This window comes from Xenopus tropicalis, chromosome 3 (assembly GCF_000004195.4).
Source record: "Xenopus tropicalis strain Nigerian chromosome 3, UCB_Xtro_10.0, whole genome shotgun sequence".
NCBI classification, from domain to species: Eukaryota; Metazoa; Chordata; class Amphibia; order Anura; family Pipidae; genus Xenopus; species Xenopus tropicalis.
Genome location: NC_030679.2, coordinates 89,440,187 through 89,456,682, shown reverse-complemented (window position 1 = coordinate 89,456,682; position 16,496 = coordinate 89,440,187). Strand labels below are relative to the sequence as shown.

General features: G+C 39.2%; 1 protein-coding gene across 2 annotated transcripts in view; it reads right to left on the bottom strand.

Annotated features, from left to right (window-relative positions):
- Window positions 1-456: 456 nt before the first annotated feature.
- LOC101732395 (protein tyrosine phosphatase domain-containing protein 1-like) overlaps window positions 457-16,496 on the bottom strand; it is an 18,871-nt gene continuing 2,831 nt past the window's right edge. Inside the window, exons 2-12 of one of the 2 annotated variants that reach the window (XM_004913065.4) lie at window positions 14,798-15,013; window positions 13,659-13,739; window positions 11,364-11,482; window positions 10,376-10,513; window positions 9,124-9,674; window positions 6,165-6,251; window positions 5,522-5,644; window positions 2,764-2,862; window positions 2,253-2,330; window positions 1,031-1,141; window positions 457-741 (exon numbers count right to left, since the gene is read on the bottom strand). In XM_004913065.4, the coding sequence (XP_004913122.1) occupies window positions 634-741; window positions 1,031-1,141; window positions 2,253-2,330; window positions 2,764-2,862; window positions 5,522-5,644; window positions 6,165-6,251; window positions 9,124-9,674; window positions 10,376-10,513; window positions 11,364-11,482; window positions 13,659-13,739; window positions 14,798-14,976 (1,674 nt within the window). In that variant the 5' untranslated portion in view covers window positions 14,977-15,013 and the 3' untranslated portion in view covers window positions 457-633. Of the gene's footprint in view, window positions 742-1,030; window positions 1,142-2,252; window positions 2,331-2,763; window positions 2,863-5,521; window positions 5,645-6,164; window positions 6,252-9,123; window positions 9,675-10,375; window positions 10,514-11,363; window positions 11,483-13,658; window positions 13,740-14,797; window positions 15,801-16,496 lie in introns of those variants that run through there. The other variant, XM_012960074.3, reaches the window with a different exon arrangement.

Genomic DNA, 16,496 nt, shown 5'->3' with positions numbered 1-16,496 from the left:
AAAAGTCATGTAATTTTAAGGATTCAGATTCACTTCAGCCAGGCACGTGTATTTGGCTGAATCTGAATCCTGCTGAAAAAGGCAGAATCTTGCCTGAATCCCAAACTAAATCCTGAATTCGGAGCATCCCTACTTTTACTTTAAGCTTGCAGAATATTCCACATATTTATGAACTAATGGTTTTCCAGAATAACATTGTAAAGCTGGCTACATGTGCTATTTTTTAGAATTGCCAAAAGCCAGCAGACTGGATCAGTGACTATTGGATTGCTGTGTGGAAGTGCAGGCCCAACATGTTTAGGGTTGGCTTATGATGCCAAAGACAGCGTAGTTTGTATAACTGATAATCGGTATGGTAATAGCAAATATAACAACAAAAGTGACCAACCAGATACCAAATACCAACCAGTGACTATACAAATCAGTCAACGAAATTGTACAATCCACCACTATACAGCCAGCTTAAACACACTTTGTTTATTTGTATGGGTTTGCCATGGGAAATGTTCTGCATCTATTACATTGCTTCTGTGCAGATTCTTTCTGCTTCACTCTGTGTTAACTGCCCTTTGTATTTAATGTTGTTCAAGGCTTTCCTCTCAGTCTCAGTTAGCTGAAGTTGACTCTAGTAACTTATCTTCGTACACCCATGGCAGAGACACCTTGAACTCTTATCTCTGAAACAACAGTGTGCAGTCTTGAGATGATGTTGGAAGGCAACTCTTGAGCATTTGTAGGAAGCTGCATGGGAAAATACAGATGAAGTCAGACAACTGCTGGAATAAACAGACAGATACATGCACAAAGTGACATTTGTTAGGGTGAAGACACACGGAGCTATTAGTACAGCTATTTGTCACGGCTAATAAAATAGACAGTGGTGATCATTTACTGATAATTGTCCCTATCTGTGTTTTATCAGAGGCAATTCTCAGTATTGTCTATGGCAGGGTATTTTCTGGCGTTTAGTAGCCTTGATAAGTAGCTGCTACTAGTTATCTCTGAGTGTCTTCACCCTTAGGCTACTCACCTGTGTCAGAGCTCTGACAAGTCTTATTATGACCATCTCTTCCATCTGAGGCAGTAGAGATGGGAGTTTACTGACACACTGTAGGAGGCAGCAAAGAGTCTCTCCCTGACACTGCAATACACAGACAGAGGGACAAAAAATACAAAAAAAAAAAAAAAATACAAAAAAAGTAATGTATTAATGCAGTGATGCTATATTTGGTGCAACCCCACTTGTCTCTGTGATAAGAAACATCTGCCTTTTTTCATTAGGAATGATCTAGACCAAGTATTAATTTGGTGATTCTGCCAAATTTATTGTAGGATTCAAAATGCCAAACTGAATTCAAATTGTTGAAGGGGTAGTTCAATTTATAACTAAATTTTAGTATGATGTAAGTATTGTTCTGTTTTGTGTACATGTGCTTTTTTAAAACTTTTTACTAAGAAGCTCCCTGGTTTGGAATCTGAAAAAGGCTATCTGGTCCCACTCATCCTAGCAACCAGGTAGTATGAAAGTCAGTATGAAGAATGAATGGAAGCAAGACTCAACTGGACCACAAGCAATTATGAAGTAACAGTAACTATAATGTTGTATAATGTATTATTCACATGATTTTTTTCTTCTGGATTTAAATGTGTGATGTGGTGCTTTTATGGTAGTGTCCCTTTGCTGTCTGACATTGCCAGCCTGGACTCTGGCCTTTGTGCTGTGTTACCCCATGTGTGCTGAACCTTGGATTTTTCCTGCCTTGCTGTGTTTACCAGTGCCTACCTTCTGCCTTGCCTTGTTAACCTTGCCTGTGCTTTAATAAGTATTCCTGTTTGCCAGGCAACCGAGTGACCCTGGCAGACAGCTTACAAAAAGAAACACAAACGCACATGATAATGTTAATATAGGTGAACTCCCCCTTTAATAACATGAAATGTGATAGTCAAATAGAGGCAACTTATTTTTGCTGAATATTATAGGGTTTGGAATTTGTTTGGTATTCATTGTTTGGTTTGGTGGAGGATTCCTCCAACTCATTTCAGGAGCTGGAGGAGGAGTCAGTGACATTAGCTATGATAGGAGTACATGTCCTGGATTCAATAGCTGCATATAGATTTTTTATGAATGTAAGCACTTGGGCGTAGTGCCCATTGTGCTGAATTTGAGCCACCGGCATTCTTAGCTTTTGAGGAACAGTGATTTTTGATTTTACATTATAGCAGTAAAAATTATGTGGAGATAGGATTCTCACCCGGTTTAGTCTTTTAAGGTGTTCTCTCCAGTCTCCATCACAAAAAAGGTTTACATCCTCCAGTGTTAACACAGGCTCCTAGGTACATATATACAACAAAGAGATGTAGATTTGGCAAGTACACTGTAGGTAGATTTACTAAGCAATATACCTAGGACGACTCCAACAATTCTGCAATCTATATTCAAGGAATACCAGGGTTGATCTGATGAGTTAAGCACAAGGTGAACAGAAGGAGATAAAACTATTGTTATTTTAAAAAGAACATATGTTGGTGTGAAGGGTACAAGCTGCTGCAAACACTTTTATAATTTGTGACAATGTGTTACATCAACCTCAGCACCCGATGCAATGCAACAGGCAACACACAGGTTGCAGTTGGGCTCTCAAGAGTCTCAGCTGAAGATGAAGGCACAGACAAGAACACACATGCTGAAATCTAGTACAAGTGTTTAGAATGCTTTAAGATTTATTAATTAATGGCAATAAAAATAAATACAGAGAATCAAACCTTGAGTTGATACAGCCAGTCCCAAAGCAGGGTGCTAAGAACTTTGGGATTACTCTCTGTGGAAACTGCTGCCCATGCTCCCTCCTCATTCAAAAGCCTCTGCAGGAAAAATGAGACAAGGTATTAAGGTCCCATCCATTTAGGATGTGGCCAAATACTGACCCCTTTACAAAAGGGGTTGTCCATATACTAATTAGCATAAGAATCCAAATTGACACTGACCTTTTAGGGTAAAGACACATAAAGCTACTAGTAGCAGATACTTATCACGGCTACTAAAATAGACAATGCTGATCATTTACTAATAATTGTCTCTATGTGTGTTTTAGCAGAGGCAATTATTAGTATTGTCTAACTCTTATTTTTCATCTGTCTATACATCTGAGGAGCCAGCTAATGAAGGCTTTCCTTTTAATATGCCCAGTTCTAGTAATTTAGCTACTGACGCATGGGTCACTCGAGGGGAAATTCAAAAGAGACTTGAACATGTAAAGGTAAACAAAGGTCCAGGACCGGATGGGATTCATCACAGGGTATTAAATGAGCTGAGCACTGTGATTGCCAAACCTCTTCACTTAATATTTCAGGATTCGTTGAGGTCTGGCATGGTGCCGAGAGACTGGTGAATTGCGAATGAGGTGCCGTTATTTAAAAAGGGATCCCCTTCTCAGCCTGAAAACTATAGGCCTGTTAGTATTGGTAAGTATAAGGTTGTGTGTGCTGGGTTTACTTGGATGGGTTGAACTTGATGGACTCTGGTCTTTTTTCAACCCTATGTAACCATGTAACTATGTCTATGGCAGAGTATGTTCTGGTGTTCAATAGCCATGACAAGTAGCTGCTACTAAGTAGCTCCATGTGTCTTCACCCTTAGGTATTTTTGGAGACCTCCATAAATTTGTTTTGCATTCAGAGTTTCACAGGGATTCATCCCAGGGTATTAAATGAGCTGAGCGCTGTGATTGCCAAGCCTCTTCACATAATTTTCCAGGATTCGTTGAGGTTTGGCATGGTGCCGAGAGACTGGCGGATTGCTAATGTGGTGCCATTATTTAAAAAGGGATCTCGTTCTCAGCCTGAAAACTATAGGCCTGTTAGTCTGACATCAGTAGTAGGAAAGCTTCTGGAAGGGGTAATAAGGGATAGGATAGATGAATACATTGCAGTTCACAATACTATTAGTTTGTGCCAGCATGGTTTTATGCGTAACAGATCTTGCCAGACTAATTTAGTTGCCTTTTATGAGGAGGTGAGCAGGAACCTTGATGCTGGAATGGCAGTTGATGTCATCTACTTAGATTTTGCTAAAGCATTTGATACAGTACCTCACAGAAGGTTAATGATCAAATTGAGGAATATTGGCCTAGAACATAATATTTGTAATTGGATAGAAAACTGGCTGAAGGATAGAGTACAAAGAGTGGTGGTAAATGGAACATTTTCTAATTGGGCCAGTGTGGTTAGTAGAGTACCGCAGGGGTCAGTCCTTGGTCCTTTGCTTTTTAACTTGTTTATTAATGACCTGGAGGTGGGCATAGAGAGTACTGTTTCTATTTTTGCTGATGACACTAAATTGTGCAAAACTATAAGTTCCATGCAGGATGCTGCCGCTTTGCAGAGCGATTTGACAAAATTGGAAAACTGGGCAGCAAACTGGAAAATGAGGTTCAATGTTGACAAGTGCAAAGTTATGCACTTTGGTAGGAATAATATAAACGCGAACTATCTACTGAATGGTAGTGTGTTGGGGGTTTCCTTAATGGAGAAGGATCTAGGGGTTTTTGTAGATCACAAGTTGTCCAATTCCAGGCAGTGTCATTCTGTGGCTACTACAGCAAATAAAGTGCTGTCCTGTATAAAAAAAGGGCATTGACTCAAGGGATGAGGACATATTTTTGCCGCTTTATAGGTCCCTGGTAAGGCCTCACCTTGAGTATGCAGTGCAGTTTTGGGCTCCAGTCCTTAAGAAGGATATTAATGAGCTGGAGAGAGTGCAGAGACGTGCAACTAAACTGGTAAAGGGGATGGAAGATTTAAGCTATGAGGTTAGACTGTCGAGGTTGGGGTTGTTTTCTCTGGAAAAGAGGCGCTTGCGAGGGGACATGATTACTCTGTACAAGTACATTAGAGGGGATTATAGGCAGTTGGGGGATGTTCTTTTTTCCCATAAAAACAATCAGCGCACCAGAGGTCACCCCTATAGATTAGAGGAACGGAGCTTCCATTTGAAGCAGCGTAGGTGGTTTTTCACGGTGAGGGCAGTGAGGCTGTGGAATGCCCTTCCTAGTGATGTGGTAATGGCAGACTCTGTTAATGCCTTTAAGAGGGGCCTGGATGAGTTTTTGAACAAGCAGAATATCCAAGGCTATTGTGATACTAATATCTACAGTTAGTATTACTGGTTGTATATATATAGTTTATGTATGTGAGTGTATAGATTGGTTAGTATAGGTTGTGTGCTGGGTTTACTCGGATGGGTTGAACTTGATGGACAATGGTCTTTTTTCAACCCTATGTAACTATGTAACAGTTACCACTAAGCTGATAAACTGTCAAGTTTTATAAAATGATTAAATCACATAAGTTGAATATATTGTATTTACAACTGTAGCACCTGGTTTTACTATTAGTATACCGGCCAGCATCAAAACAAAAGCAGTGATCCACAAACAGTACAGACCATCATCAATCTACTGTATTGGGGAACCAGTAATTTGGAACATATCCACCCATTTTGAAAGATTTTTACTTTTCTAACCTGAAGAATTTGCACTTTTTGGCATGTTTCATTGTCTGGTTCATTCACATCAGCCAAAGCTTCTGCAACACACAATATATGTTGGGGAGTCATGAGAGGTATTTGCTCAGCCATGTCTTCACCCTGTAAACAGACATATATATAGCATCAAAATTATTCCTTAAGACCACCAATAAAAGATGGCTTTATGCAATCATTGCTCCCTTATATTCTGCTACCTTTGAAATACATGGAAATATCTGGCACACATATACACTAGATAAAGAAAATATAATATGGCAGAAGGATAGCAGCAAATGCACTCGGAACTGGGAACAATTACTTTATATCATGTTACAGAAAGCATTTGCATTGGAAAGCTGGAAATATCCCCCCACAAATGTGCATTGTGCTGACATTTGTTGAGTTTAGCAGAGTGTGACCTTACTTTCGAATGACCCAGTGGAGTAGTTTTCCCATATTTATTGTTATAGAAATAATAAATGGTTGTCCACAGTGGAAAAAGGGCTAGACAGACTTGAAATGGTACTGAGGTCAGCTAGGACCTATGCATGTGGAGGCATTCCCCTAATCACTTCAAAAGAAATCAGCGCTGAGCAGTAAGCTTATACACTAGCCTTGATTTACTGGGTATTAAACTCACATTTGTGTCATAGTTGCCTGCCCTTGTCTGGCTGTGTTGTGAGTGCTTCACATCAAAGCTGGGCATTCCACTACTGCCATTCTCTACCTAGGAAAACAGAAAACATACAATACAGGAAAGCTTCTTACAGCTTATAGGCAAGCTTGTAACACAAATAAAAATGTAGCTAGAGATATACAGAGGTACATACATAAAGAAAAACTACCCACTGTCCAAGTCAGGAACAAACTTACACAAAAAACATACCTGACACTCAATAATACATGGGGCACATATATAATAGTGGAATGGACACAGCACTCACAGGACTTTGTAGTGAAAAAAATGATCCTTTATTTGTGCAAAATCAACGTTCCCCGGTATGTACCGATGTGGTGGCTAACCCTTATTGTTGAAAATATACGGCATCTTGCCCTGCTCTGTACCAGACTCCCAGATATAATTTGGTTGTATGGGTTTAGAGAATTGGTTACACTTATACAGCGACTACACTAATGTTTGTATTCACTTAAATAGATACAGTTGCTTTATGTTTAGTTTCTTGCAGGTGTAAGGCTGGAATTTTTCTTGGGTTTTTCTTTTTCTATTCTATTCATAAGGTTATGTTTTATTTATCCAGGTGTATATGACATACTGTGACATCTTTTGATGCCTTTTTTCCACACTCAGGGTATTTAGAGTAGGGGGTGGTGCACAGTTGAGGCATCTTGAGAAAGGTCCAGGTTTGGGGACCAAAATGTTGATTTTGCACAAATAAAGGATCATTTTTGTTCACTACAAATATACAGTGGTGTGAAAAACTATTTGCCCCCTTCCTGATTTCTTATTCTTTTGCATGTTTGTCACACAAAATGTTTCTGATCATCAAACACATTTAACTATTAGTCAAAGATAACACAAGTAAACACAAAATGCAGTTTTTAAATGAGGGTTTTTATTATTTAGGGAGAAAAAAAATCCAAACCTACATGGCCCTGTGTGAAAAAGTAATTGCCCCCTGAACCTAATAACTGGTTGGGCCACCCTTAGCAGCAATAACTGCAATCAAGCGTTTGCGATAACTTGCAACGAGTCTTTTACAGCGCTCTGGAGGAATTTTGGCCCACTCATCTTTGCAGAATTGTTGTAATTCAGCTTTATTTGAGGGTTTTCTAGCATGAACCGCCTTTTTAAGGTCATGCCACAACATCTCAATAGGATTCAGGTCAGGACTTTGACTAGGCCACTCCAAAGTTTTCATTTTGTTTTTCTTCAGCCATTCAGAGGTGGATTTGCTGGTTTGTTTTGGGTCATTGTCCTGCTGCAGCACCCAAGATCGCTTCAGCTTGAGTTGACGAACAGATGGCCGGACATTCTCCTTCAGGATTTTTTGGTAGACAGTAGAATTCATGGTTCCACCTATCACAGCAAGCCTTCCAGGTCCTGAAGCAGCAAAACAACCCCAGACCATCACACTACCGCCACCATATTTTACTGTTGGTATGATGTTCTTTTTCTGAAATGCTGTGTTACTTTTACGCCAGATGTAACGGGACACGCACCTTCCAAAAAGTTCAACTTTTGTCTCGTAGGTCCACAAGGTATTTTCCCAAAAGTCTTGGCAATCATTGAGATGTTTTTTAGCAAAATTGAGACAAGCCTTAATGTTCTTTTTGCTTAAAAGTGGTTTGCGCCTTGGAAATCTGCCATGCAGGCCGTTTTTGCCCAGTCTCTTTCTTATGGTGGAGTCGTGAACACTGACCTTAATTGAGGCAAGTGAGGCCTGCAGTTCTTTAGATGTTGTCCTGGGGTCTTTTGTGGCCTCTCGGATGAGTTGTCTCTGCGCTCTTGGGGTAATTTTGGTCGGCCGGCCACTCCTGGGAAGGTTCACCACTGTTCCATGTTTTTGCCATTTGTGGATAATGGCTCTCACTGTGGTTCGCTGGAGTCCCAAAGCTTTAGAAATGGCTTTATAACCTTTACCAGACTGATAGATCTCAATTACTTTTGTTCTCATTTGTTCCTGAATTTCTTTGGATCTTGGCATGATGTGTAGCTTTTGAGGTGCTTTTGGTCTACTTCTCTGTGTCAGGTAGCTCCTATTTAAGTGATTTCTTGATTGAAACAGGTGTGGCAGTAATCAGGCCTGGGGGTGACTACAGAAATTGATATTGAAATTGAAAATTGAAATTGATAAACCACAGTTAAGTTATTTTTTACAAGGGGGGCAATCACTTTTTCACACAGGGCCATGTAGATTTGGAGTTTTTTTTCTCCCTTAATAACGTAAACCTTCATTTAAAAACTGCATTTTGTGTTCAATTATGTTATCTTTGACTAATAGTTAATGGTTTTTGATGAGCAGAAACATTTAAGTGTGACAAACATGCAAAAGAATAAGAAATCAGGAAGGGGGCAAATAGTTTTTCACACCACTGTATATATGTATATATATATACACACAAACACAGAGAAAGAAAAAAGACGCTCAAGTGCACAACATAGCAAACTACACTCAAACTATAATGGGTCTATGTTAAATATACACCATAAAGGTGTTTCCTACAGATGTCCTAGAAAAAAGACTTAAATATAAAAGTCAGGGATGCACCGAATCCAGGATTCGTTTTGGAATTCGGCTAAGATTCTTCCTTTTTCGGTAGGATTCGGATTTGACCCAAATCCATGCCTCTGGGCGAACCAAATCTGAATCCTAAAAATCACATGACTTTTTGTCACGTAAACACAGAAGTTGAAAATTTTTCCCATTTTTCCCAGATTTGACCCATCCAAAACTAGCATATGCTAATTAGGATTCGGATTTGGTTCAGTATTCGGCCCTAGTAAAAGTAAACTATATCACTATGTACCTGAACATATAAACTCACAGCAAGAGACAAAACGTTTTCTTGGGCAATCAGGTGCAAACAGCACGATAGAATAGAAATGACTCCTTCTGTGCCCTTATCCAGCCACTTACTACTGTGCTTCCAGTGAGCAGCAGTTGCAGGATTCCAGTATCATAGCTGATCTGAGTTTTCAGCATCGCCCTCCTTCTTCTTGCTGCTTGCTCTTGTTCATTTTCATCATCCTCACAGGCTGGTTGAAATTCACAAATGTTTGAGGGTTCCTTGGCAGCCCTTATAATAACCTGGCGCAGCAGTTTGTGTGCAGCTTCCCTCTCCAACTGGACCCAGGGGCCCCCACATCCTCTTCTCCCACCAGCGAGCTGTACCAATCTACGGCATGTGACCACCACAGGCTTTGGAAGGTGACGGAAGCACCGAGCCTCCTGCCCATGAAGGAGATGCCGTTGGCGGATCAAATACTGTGATAAGGTAAATCTTGTAATACATGGAGGTGTGCAAGGGAAGACAGGCCATTGAGAGCTCAAAAACATAGCAAACTCATGCACCCGAGACAACTGGGAAGCTGTTTGAATGGAGCCAGGACGGCGCAAACGAACAAAACGTATTGCGTCAGCTGCGCAAACACGACAGGCATACACCAAATAACAAGCTATGAGGACTCCTGAAATGGAAAGACATATCCCCATCAGCACTGCTTTAAAGAGTAAAAATATGGCTAAGTTCTTACCTCCATTCTCTTTTAGTAAAAATCGACTTTAGGAAGGACATTTTCACATTATAGGTATAGGATTTATTATCCTGAAAGCTTAGGACCTGGGGTTTTCTTTCTGTAATTTGGATTACCATAATTTAAGTCTGCTTGAAAACATTTAGACTAATAAACCCAATAGGATTGTTTTGCCACCAATAAGCATTTTTGCAGACTAGTTCATCATGTATAAGCTACTGTTTTATTACAGAGGAAAAGAAATTAGAAGAATTAAATTAGAATTAGAATTATTTTTTTAAAATGGACTCTATGGGAAACGGCCTTCCCATAAGTAAAAGCTTTCTGGATAATGAGTTTCTGGATAAAAGATCCCATACTTATATCCTAGGGAATCATGGGCAACACTTAAAACAGTCTCAGTTTGATGGTGTTGACCCATAGGTTAAGGTTTCCAGTTCTAAGGCATAATGCAAGGAACAATTTAGAAAGTACAAAAGTGATGTTTTGTTTAATCAAAGGAAACTGAAAAAGGGTATTTTTTAACAACTTTTGGTGCATGCAAAACCCCAAGACTAATAGAAATCACAGAACTGAATTATGTTCGATCAGCCCCTAAAGCTTATAGTGCTTGATGGTGCAGTTATAGCAGTTACCTGTTCGGCCCAGTCCTGCATGGCAATGAATAGCCACTCTCCCCTCTCTCAGAGCAAAAGCAATGACCTTGACTGCATCCAGAATCCGCGGAACTGGGACCACACCAAAATCAGGGAGACCAAAACTATAGAAAGAAACTATAAAGAGCACAGTAACAGAGTGAGGCTAATGCACACAAAAATGTCTCACACAAAGTAACAAATTAATTTATAGCAGAAAATTATAACAGGGATAAATAAAGTGGATTACAGTATGAAAACATAAAGGGAAATATAGGTCAGTGATTTTGGCTTATTTAACATCATTTTGATGGCCACTTTAATCACATTACAAACTGCAGCAATAATGATATGGGTAACCTATTTGCATATAAACTAACGTTAAATTTCATAAAATGTCACTCACTCACTTCGGTTCATCCCAAACGGAGTATAACACTTACTTCTAAGCCTTCTTCCATGAATCTTCTAATAATCCATTGGGATAAATAAACCCCCACAAAGACAGCCCCATCAAAAGATGTCATCTTTTGGTGTCATCCAATAGAAACTGGGGATTGGGCCCTTGGGGGGCCCAGAAGTTTGACTCCTCTGAATTAGACATCAAACAAATGTGCCCACCTCACCCTACAATGCAGGAAACATATGTACAAAGCAGCAAAACCAGAAATATTTGGCTATGGATGCAACAAATCCAGGATTCACTTTTGCAGGATTCAAATTTGACTAAATGGAACCGGCACCCTTAAATTCATGTGATTTTGATATACTGGACAATGGAAGGCATTTTTTTATTTACAGATTATTTTTCTGCTTGTTATTCAAATTCTTAATAGGCAAATTAGTGTTCAAATTTAGTTTAGTGTAACGACAATTCATTTCTGAAACATTCCTTGGCCAAATGAATGATGCATTCTTAATAAAGGCACATCTGGTAATATATAGAATGCTGCTCAGATGCCCTTACATTGCACACAAACACACTTACTGCCAGAGTCCATGAAATCCTGAGGCCTGTATGAGAAGCCACTTTGAGGATCCAGAGGGTCCCCACAATGAGGGTGTTCCCAAGGTTGCTGAGCACTGATCACAGACCGTATAGCATACCTGTAACAAACATAGGATGTATATTTATTATGTCCCTAAAGACATACAGTAAGTTATTTGGGAAGAAGAGTTCCATTCATAGTCTTGAAACTGGGTCACCCACAGAGTAAAGGTAAAGATCTGACTGCTACTTACTGTAGCTTCTAGACTTCCACATTGTACTCCCAGCAATCATACAAATACTTGCCTAGCAATGTGAATGTTTTTGGCACCAAGGTCCACCTGCCATTGCTCTGATCCATAAACTGTAGTGTATGTTTTACTTATAATACTAATAATTTGAAATGGATGGGTTTTTTTGTAATAATTGTAGCGGAAGTTTTATTATTTTTTGGTTATTACTGGTATTACAATTGTTTATGTTGATGATTTATTTGTGACTTGCTAATTACTAAACCAACATAGGTGCATAGTTAAGATGGGTTATAAAAAGACCAGAGTCCATCAAGTTTAACCCTTCCAAGCAAACCCCAGAGCACACACAAACCTATACCAACCTATCGATACACTCACATGCATGAACCATACATACCAACATCAATAGTAACTGTAGATTTTAGTAATCACAATGCCCTTGGATACTATTCTTGTTCAAGAACTCATCCAGGCCCCTATTAAAGGCATTAACAGAATCTGCCATTACCACATCACTAGGAAGGCCATTCCCCAACCTCACTGCCCTCACCGTGAAAAACCAATAAAACTGCTTCAAATGAAAGTTCCATTCTTCTAATCTAAAGGGGTGGCCTCTGGTGCATTAATCGTTTTAATGGAAAAAAAGAACACCACCATCTGCCCATAATCCCCTCTAATGTACAAAGTACTTGTACAGAGTAATCATGTCCCCTCGCAAGCACCTTTTTTCCCAGAGAAAACCTTGACAGTCTAACCTCATAGTTTAACCCTTTCATCCCCTTTACCAGTTTAGTTGCACGTCTCTGCACTCTCTCCAGCTCATTAATATCCTTCTTAAGGACTGGAGCCCAAAACTGCACTGCATACTCAAGGTGAGGCCTTACCAGAGACGCATTTAAATTATTTCTACCAAAGTACATAACTTTGCACTTTTCAACACTGAAGTTAAAAATGTACAGCGCTACGGAATATGTTAGCGCTTTATAAATAAATGTTAATAATAATAAAAAGCAAAGGACCAAGGACTGACCCCTGCGGTACTCCACTAACAACACTGGTCCAATTAGTACAAATATTATGTTCAAGTCCGATATCCCTCAATTTTATCGTTAACTTTTTGCTTGGTATTGTATCAAATGCTTTAGGGTAAAGACACACTGAGCTACTAGTAGCAGCTACTTGTCACAGCTACAGAAATAGGCAATGTTGTTCATTTACTGTCTCAAAGTGTGTTTTACCAGAAGCAATTCTCAGTATTTTCTATGGCAGGGTATTTTCTGGGGTTTAGTATCTTTGACAAGTAGCTGCTACTAAGTAGGCCCATGTGTGTCTTCACCCTTAGCAAAGTCCAACTAGATGGCACTGCCATCCCAAAGTCATGATATCTGTACACCTTTTCATAACAGGAAATTATATTAGTCTGGCAAGATCTGTTACGCATTAAACCATCCTGGCACAAACAAATATAGTATTGTGATTTGCAATGTATTCAAATATCCTACGCCTTATTACCACTTCCAAAGGCTTTCCTACTACTGATTTCAGACTACCAGACCTATAGTTTTCAGGCTGAGAACGGGATCTCTTTTTGAATAACAGCACCACATTATCAATTTAGCAGTCTCTCAACATCATGCCAGACCCCAATGGATCCTGGCTCCTTCTGAAAGTTCAGACACTGAGATGGCTGCCTACACTCCTATATTACAGCTAAAAAAAATACATTTTTTTGGTTCAAGAATAAAATTTTAAATGGTAGAGTGAATTATTTGCTATGTAAACAGTGTAATTTAGAAATAAAATGTTTACAATCATGATAGTATCCCTTTAAGAAAAGAAGCTCCTCATTTTTTAGCTTTTCTGGTGATCAAATTTGGAAACAAATGTGAAGTGGGGCAATGCCAATATAGTTGCACCCTAATCTCTGTATAGTGCATGATAAGCAGAAGAACAGCTAAAAAACATAAAACAGTTACATGAACTGGAAGTTACTAGGCCAGATCATATTATTACCTCCCTCCACTTTACCAGAGACCCCTACCTGTGAAATTGATCTGTGATTTTGTGTTCTTTCATTAAACGGGTGGAGGGACGGCTCGTTGCCAAGATCTCCTCTGTGACCCTGAAACCACAAAAATAATTTTAACCAAATAATATACAATTACACAAAGGTGATCTTTATGCATGTGCAAATGTGATAATAACAGAAACCATAGTAGGAGCCCATAGGGTTAATACGCCCCTTTGGCTTTCAACCCTACACTTCCATATTCCATACTTCGGGCATATTTTTATTTCATTATTTTGCATACAGCCTTAATGAGTTGTAGTTACACTACCACCCCTTGATTGTTCCACATAGCGAAAGCCCATCCTGTGTGATACAGCCCAGTGTACCTCATGCTCTATAGCCTATCTAGATGATCTTTGTCTGATTACAGCCAAAAAGGGGTTGCATACTACTGACATACTAGTATGCGCTTTGGATATGAGTTCCTAATCTGTATGTTTGATGTATACACCCTTCTATTGCATAGTGGTACAGAATATGTTAGAAATTTATCAATATGTCTAAATAATAATATTCTAACTATAATCCCAAAATTACAGTTGGAATGTGTTTATACTGAAAACAACAGTATTGCAATTTATTAGTATGAGCCTAGGATAGTGTACAGAGCTTTGCAAAGCCAGAAAAGCCAGGCAAGTGCCAAAGAGATTTATATTAGTTCAGTTTATATCGTTTTAAAATAATCTTTCAATTGAGAGAAAAAGACATTTGGCACATTTACTACTTCCTTGAAAGGAATTGCAAGACTACCAAGTGGCACCAAATTGTGCCCCATAGTGCCTATATCTGGTGCAATGGCTGCACTTGTTGGATAAAAAAAAAGTGGAGTACGTTTCAGAAGGTAGCTTTGTCAGTTGTAGGTAAGGAGCTCAATAATACCTTGCCCATCTGAATAACAGATTTCAGCAATTTCTCATTCATAAAAATGCAGCAAGCATGCTGGCATGGCATATAGAAATTCAGTGAGGGCAAAGAGTTGCACACCTGGGCTCAAGATAGAAATTGTAGTGTTTTGCCTGCTTTTGCACTTTTCACTTTACCAAACAATAATAAATTATGCCTAATAACTGTATTTGTTACTGCTAGATAAACATACTCAGCTTTCGTACCATGAGGAGTATAATCCGCGGATAGCTTGCTGTTTTTCACTCCAACCCTCTGGACCCTCATAGCGGCACTCACGGCCCCCGCAGGTCAAAGAGCAAATGACGCGAGGAGGTATTGCCTGTACCAGTCGTTCACGAGTATGTGAGTAGCTTGGACCTGGTTCCTTTGTAGAGGGTCTCATGTTCTAACAAGAAGGTGAAGATGATATAAGGCCTTTTCTAAGAAGAGAAACGGTAAGAGAGGGTTACATTTAAGACATTCAACAACCAAGAACATCATTTAAAGAGTAAATTCACTTATGAGTTAACTTTTAGAATGTTATAGAAAATTCTTTTCTTTGGAACTTTTCAACTGGTCTTTTTTTAAAAAAATTTTTAGAACCTATTATTTATTTTCCACCCCCATCTGCCTCTTTCTAACTTTCAAATGGGGGTCACAGAGCCCTTGAAGCCAAAAAACTCTTGCTCCTAAGGCTGCAATTTAATTTTTATTGTTACATTTTCGACCTATCGTCCTCTTAAGCCCCTCTTACATTCATCTTTCTGTCTTTCATTCATACCACTGCTTATTTCCTATGACAAACTGGACCTTAGCAACGTGACACCTAAAAAAATACCAAACTGGAGAGTTTCCACAAATAATAAAAAAAAATGGGAACATCTTTTTGATAGATTGGAAAACTTTTGCTTAATTGGCCCTTTTAAGAGCTTTATAAAATTATTATATTCCTAAGACTAAATTTTACCAAACTAATTTTGGTACATGGGTAGAAATCTGATTTATTAGAAATATTCAAAGGAACAAGACAAGGATGCTCTCTTTCCTTGCTGCTCTTTAGCCTATCCCTGGAACCCTATTTAATACGTCAAGATATCTTCAAGGAATCACTATAAACAGGATTTGCTGACCAATTGTTGCTAGTTCTGAACACAATAATTCTTTAAAGGAGGAGGAAAGTCATTTTGGCATTTTACTGCCAATAGATTCACCACATACAGTGGTGTGAAAAACTATTTGCCCCCTTCCTGATTTCTTATTCTTTTGCATGTTTGTCACACAAAATGTTTCTGATCATCAAACACATTTAACTATTAGTCAAAGATAACACAAGTAAACACAAAATGCAGTTTTTAAATGAGGGTTTTTATTATTTAGGGAGAAAAAAAATCCAAACCTACATGGCCCTGTGTGAAAAAGTAATTGCCCCCTGAACCTAATAACTGGTTGGGCCACCCTTAGCAGCAATAACTGCAATCAAGCGTTTGCGATAACTTGCAACGAGTCTTTTACAGCGCTCTGGAGGAATTTTGGCCCACTCATCTTTGCAGAATTGTTGTAATTCAGCTTTATTTGAGGGTTTTCTAGCATGAACTGCCTTTTTAAGGTCATGCCACAACATCTCAATAGGATTCAGGTCAGGACTTTGACTAGGCCACTCCAAAGTCTTCATTTTGTTTTTCTTCAGCCATTCAGAGGTGGATTTGCTGGTGTGTTTTGGGTCATTGTCCTGCTGCAGCACCCAAGATCGCTTCAGCTTGAGTTGACGAACAGATGGCCGGACATTCTCCTTCAGGATTTTTTGGTAGACAGTAGAACTCATGGTTCCATCTATCACAGCAAGCCTTCCAGGTCCTGAAGCAGCAAAACAACCCCAGACCATCACACTACCACCACCATATTTTACTGTTGGTATGATGTTCT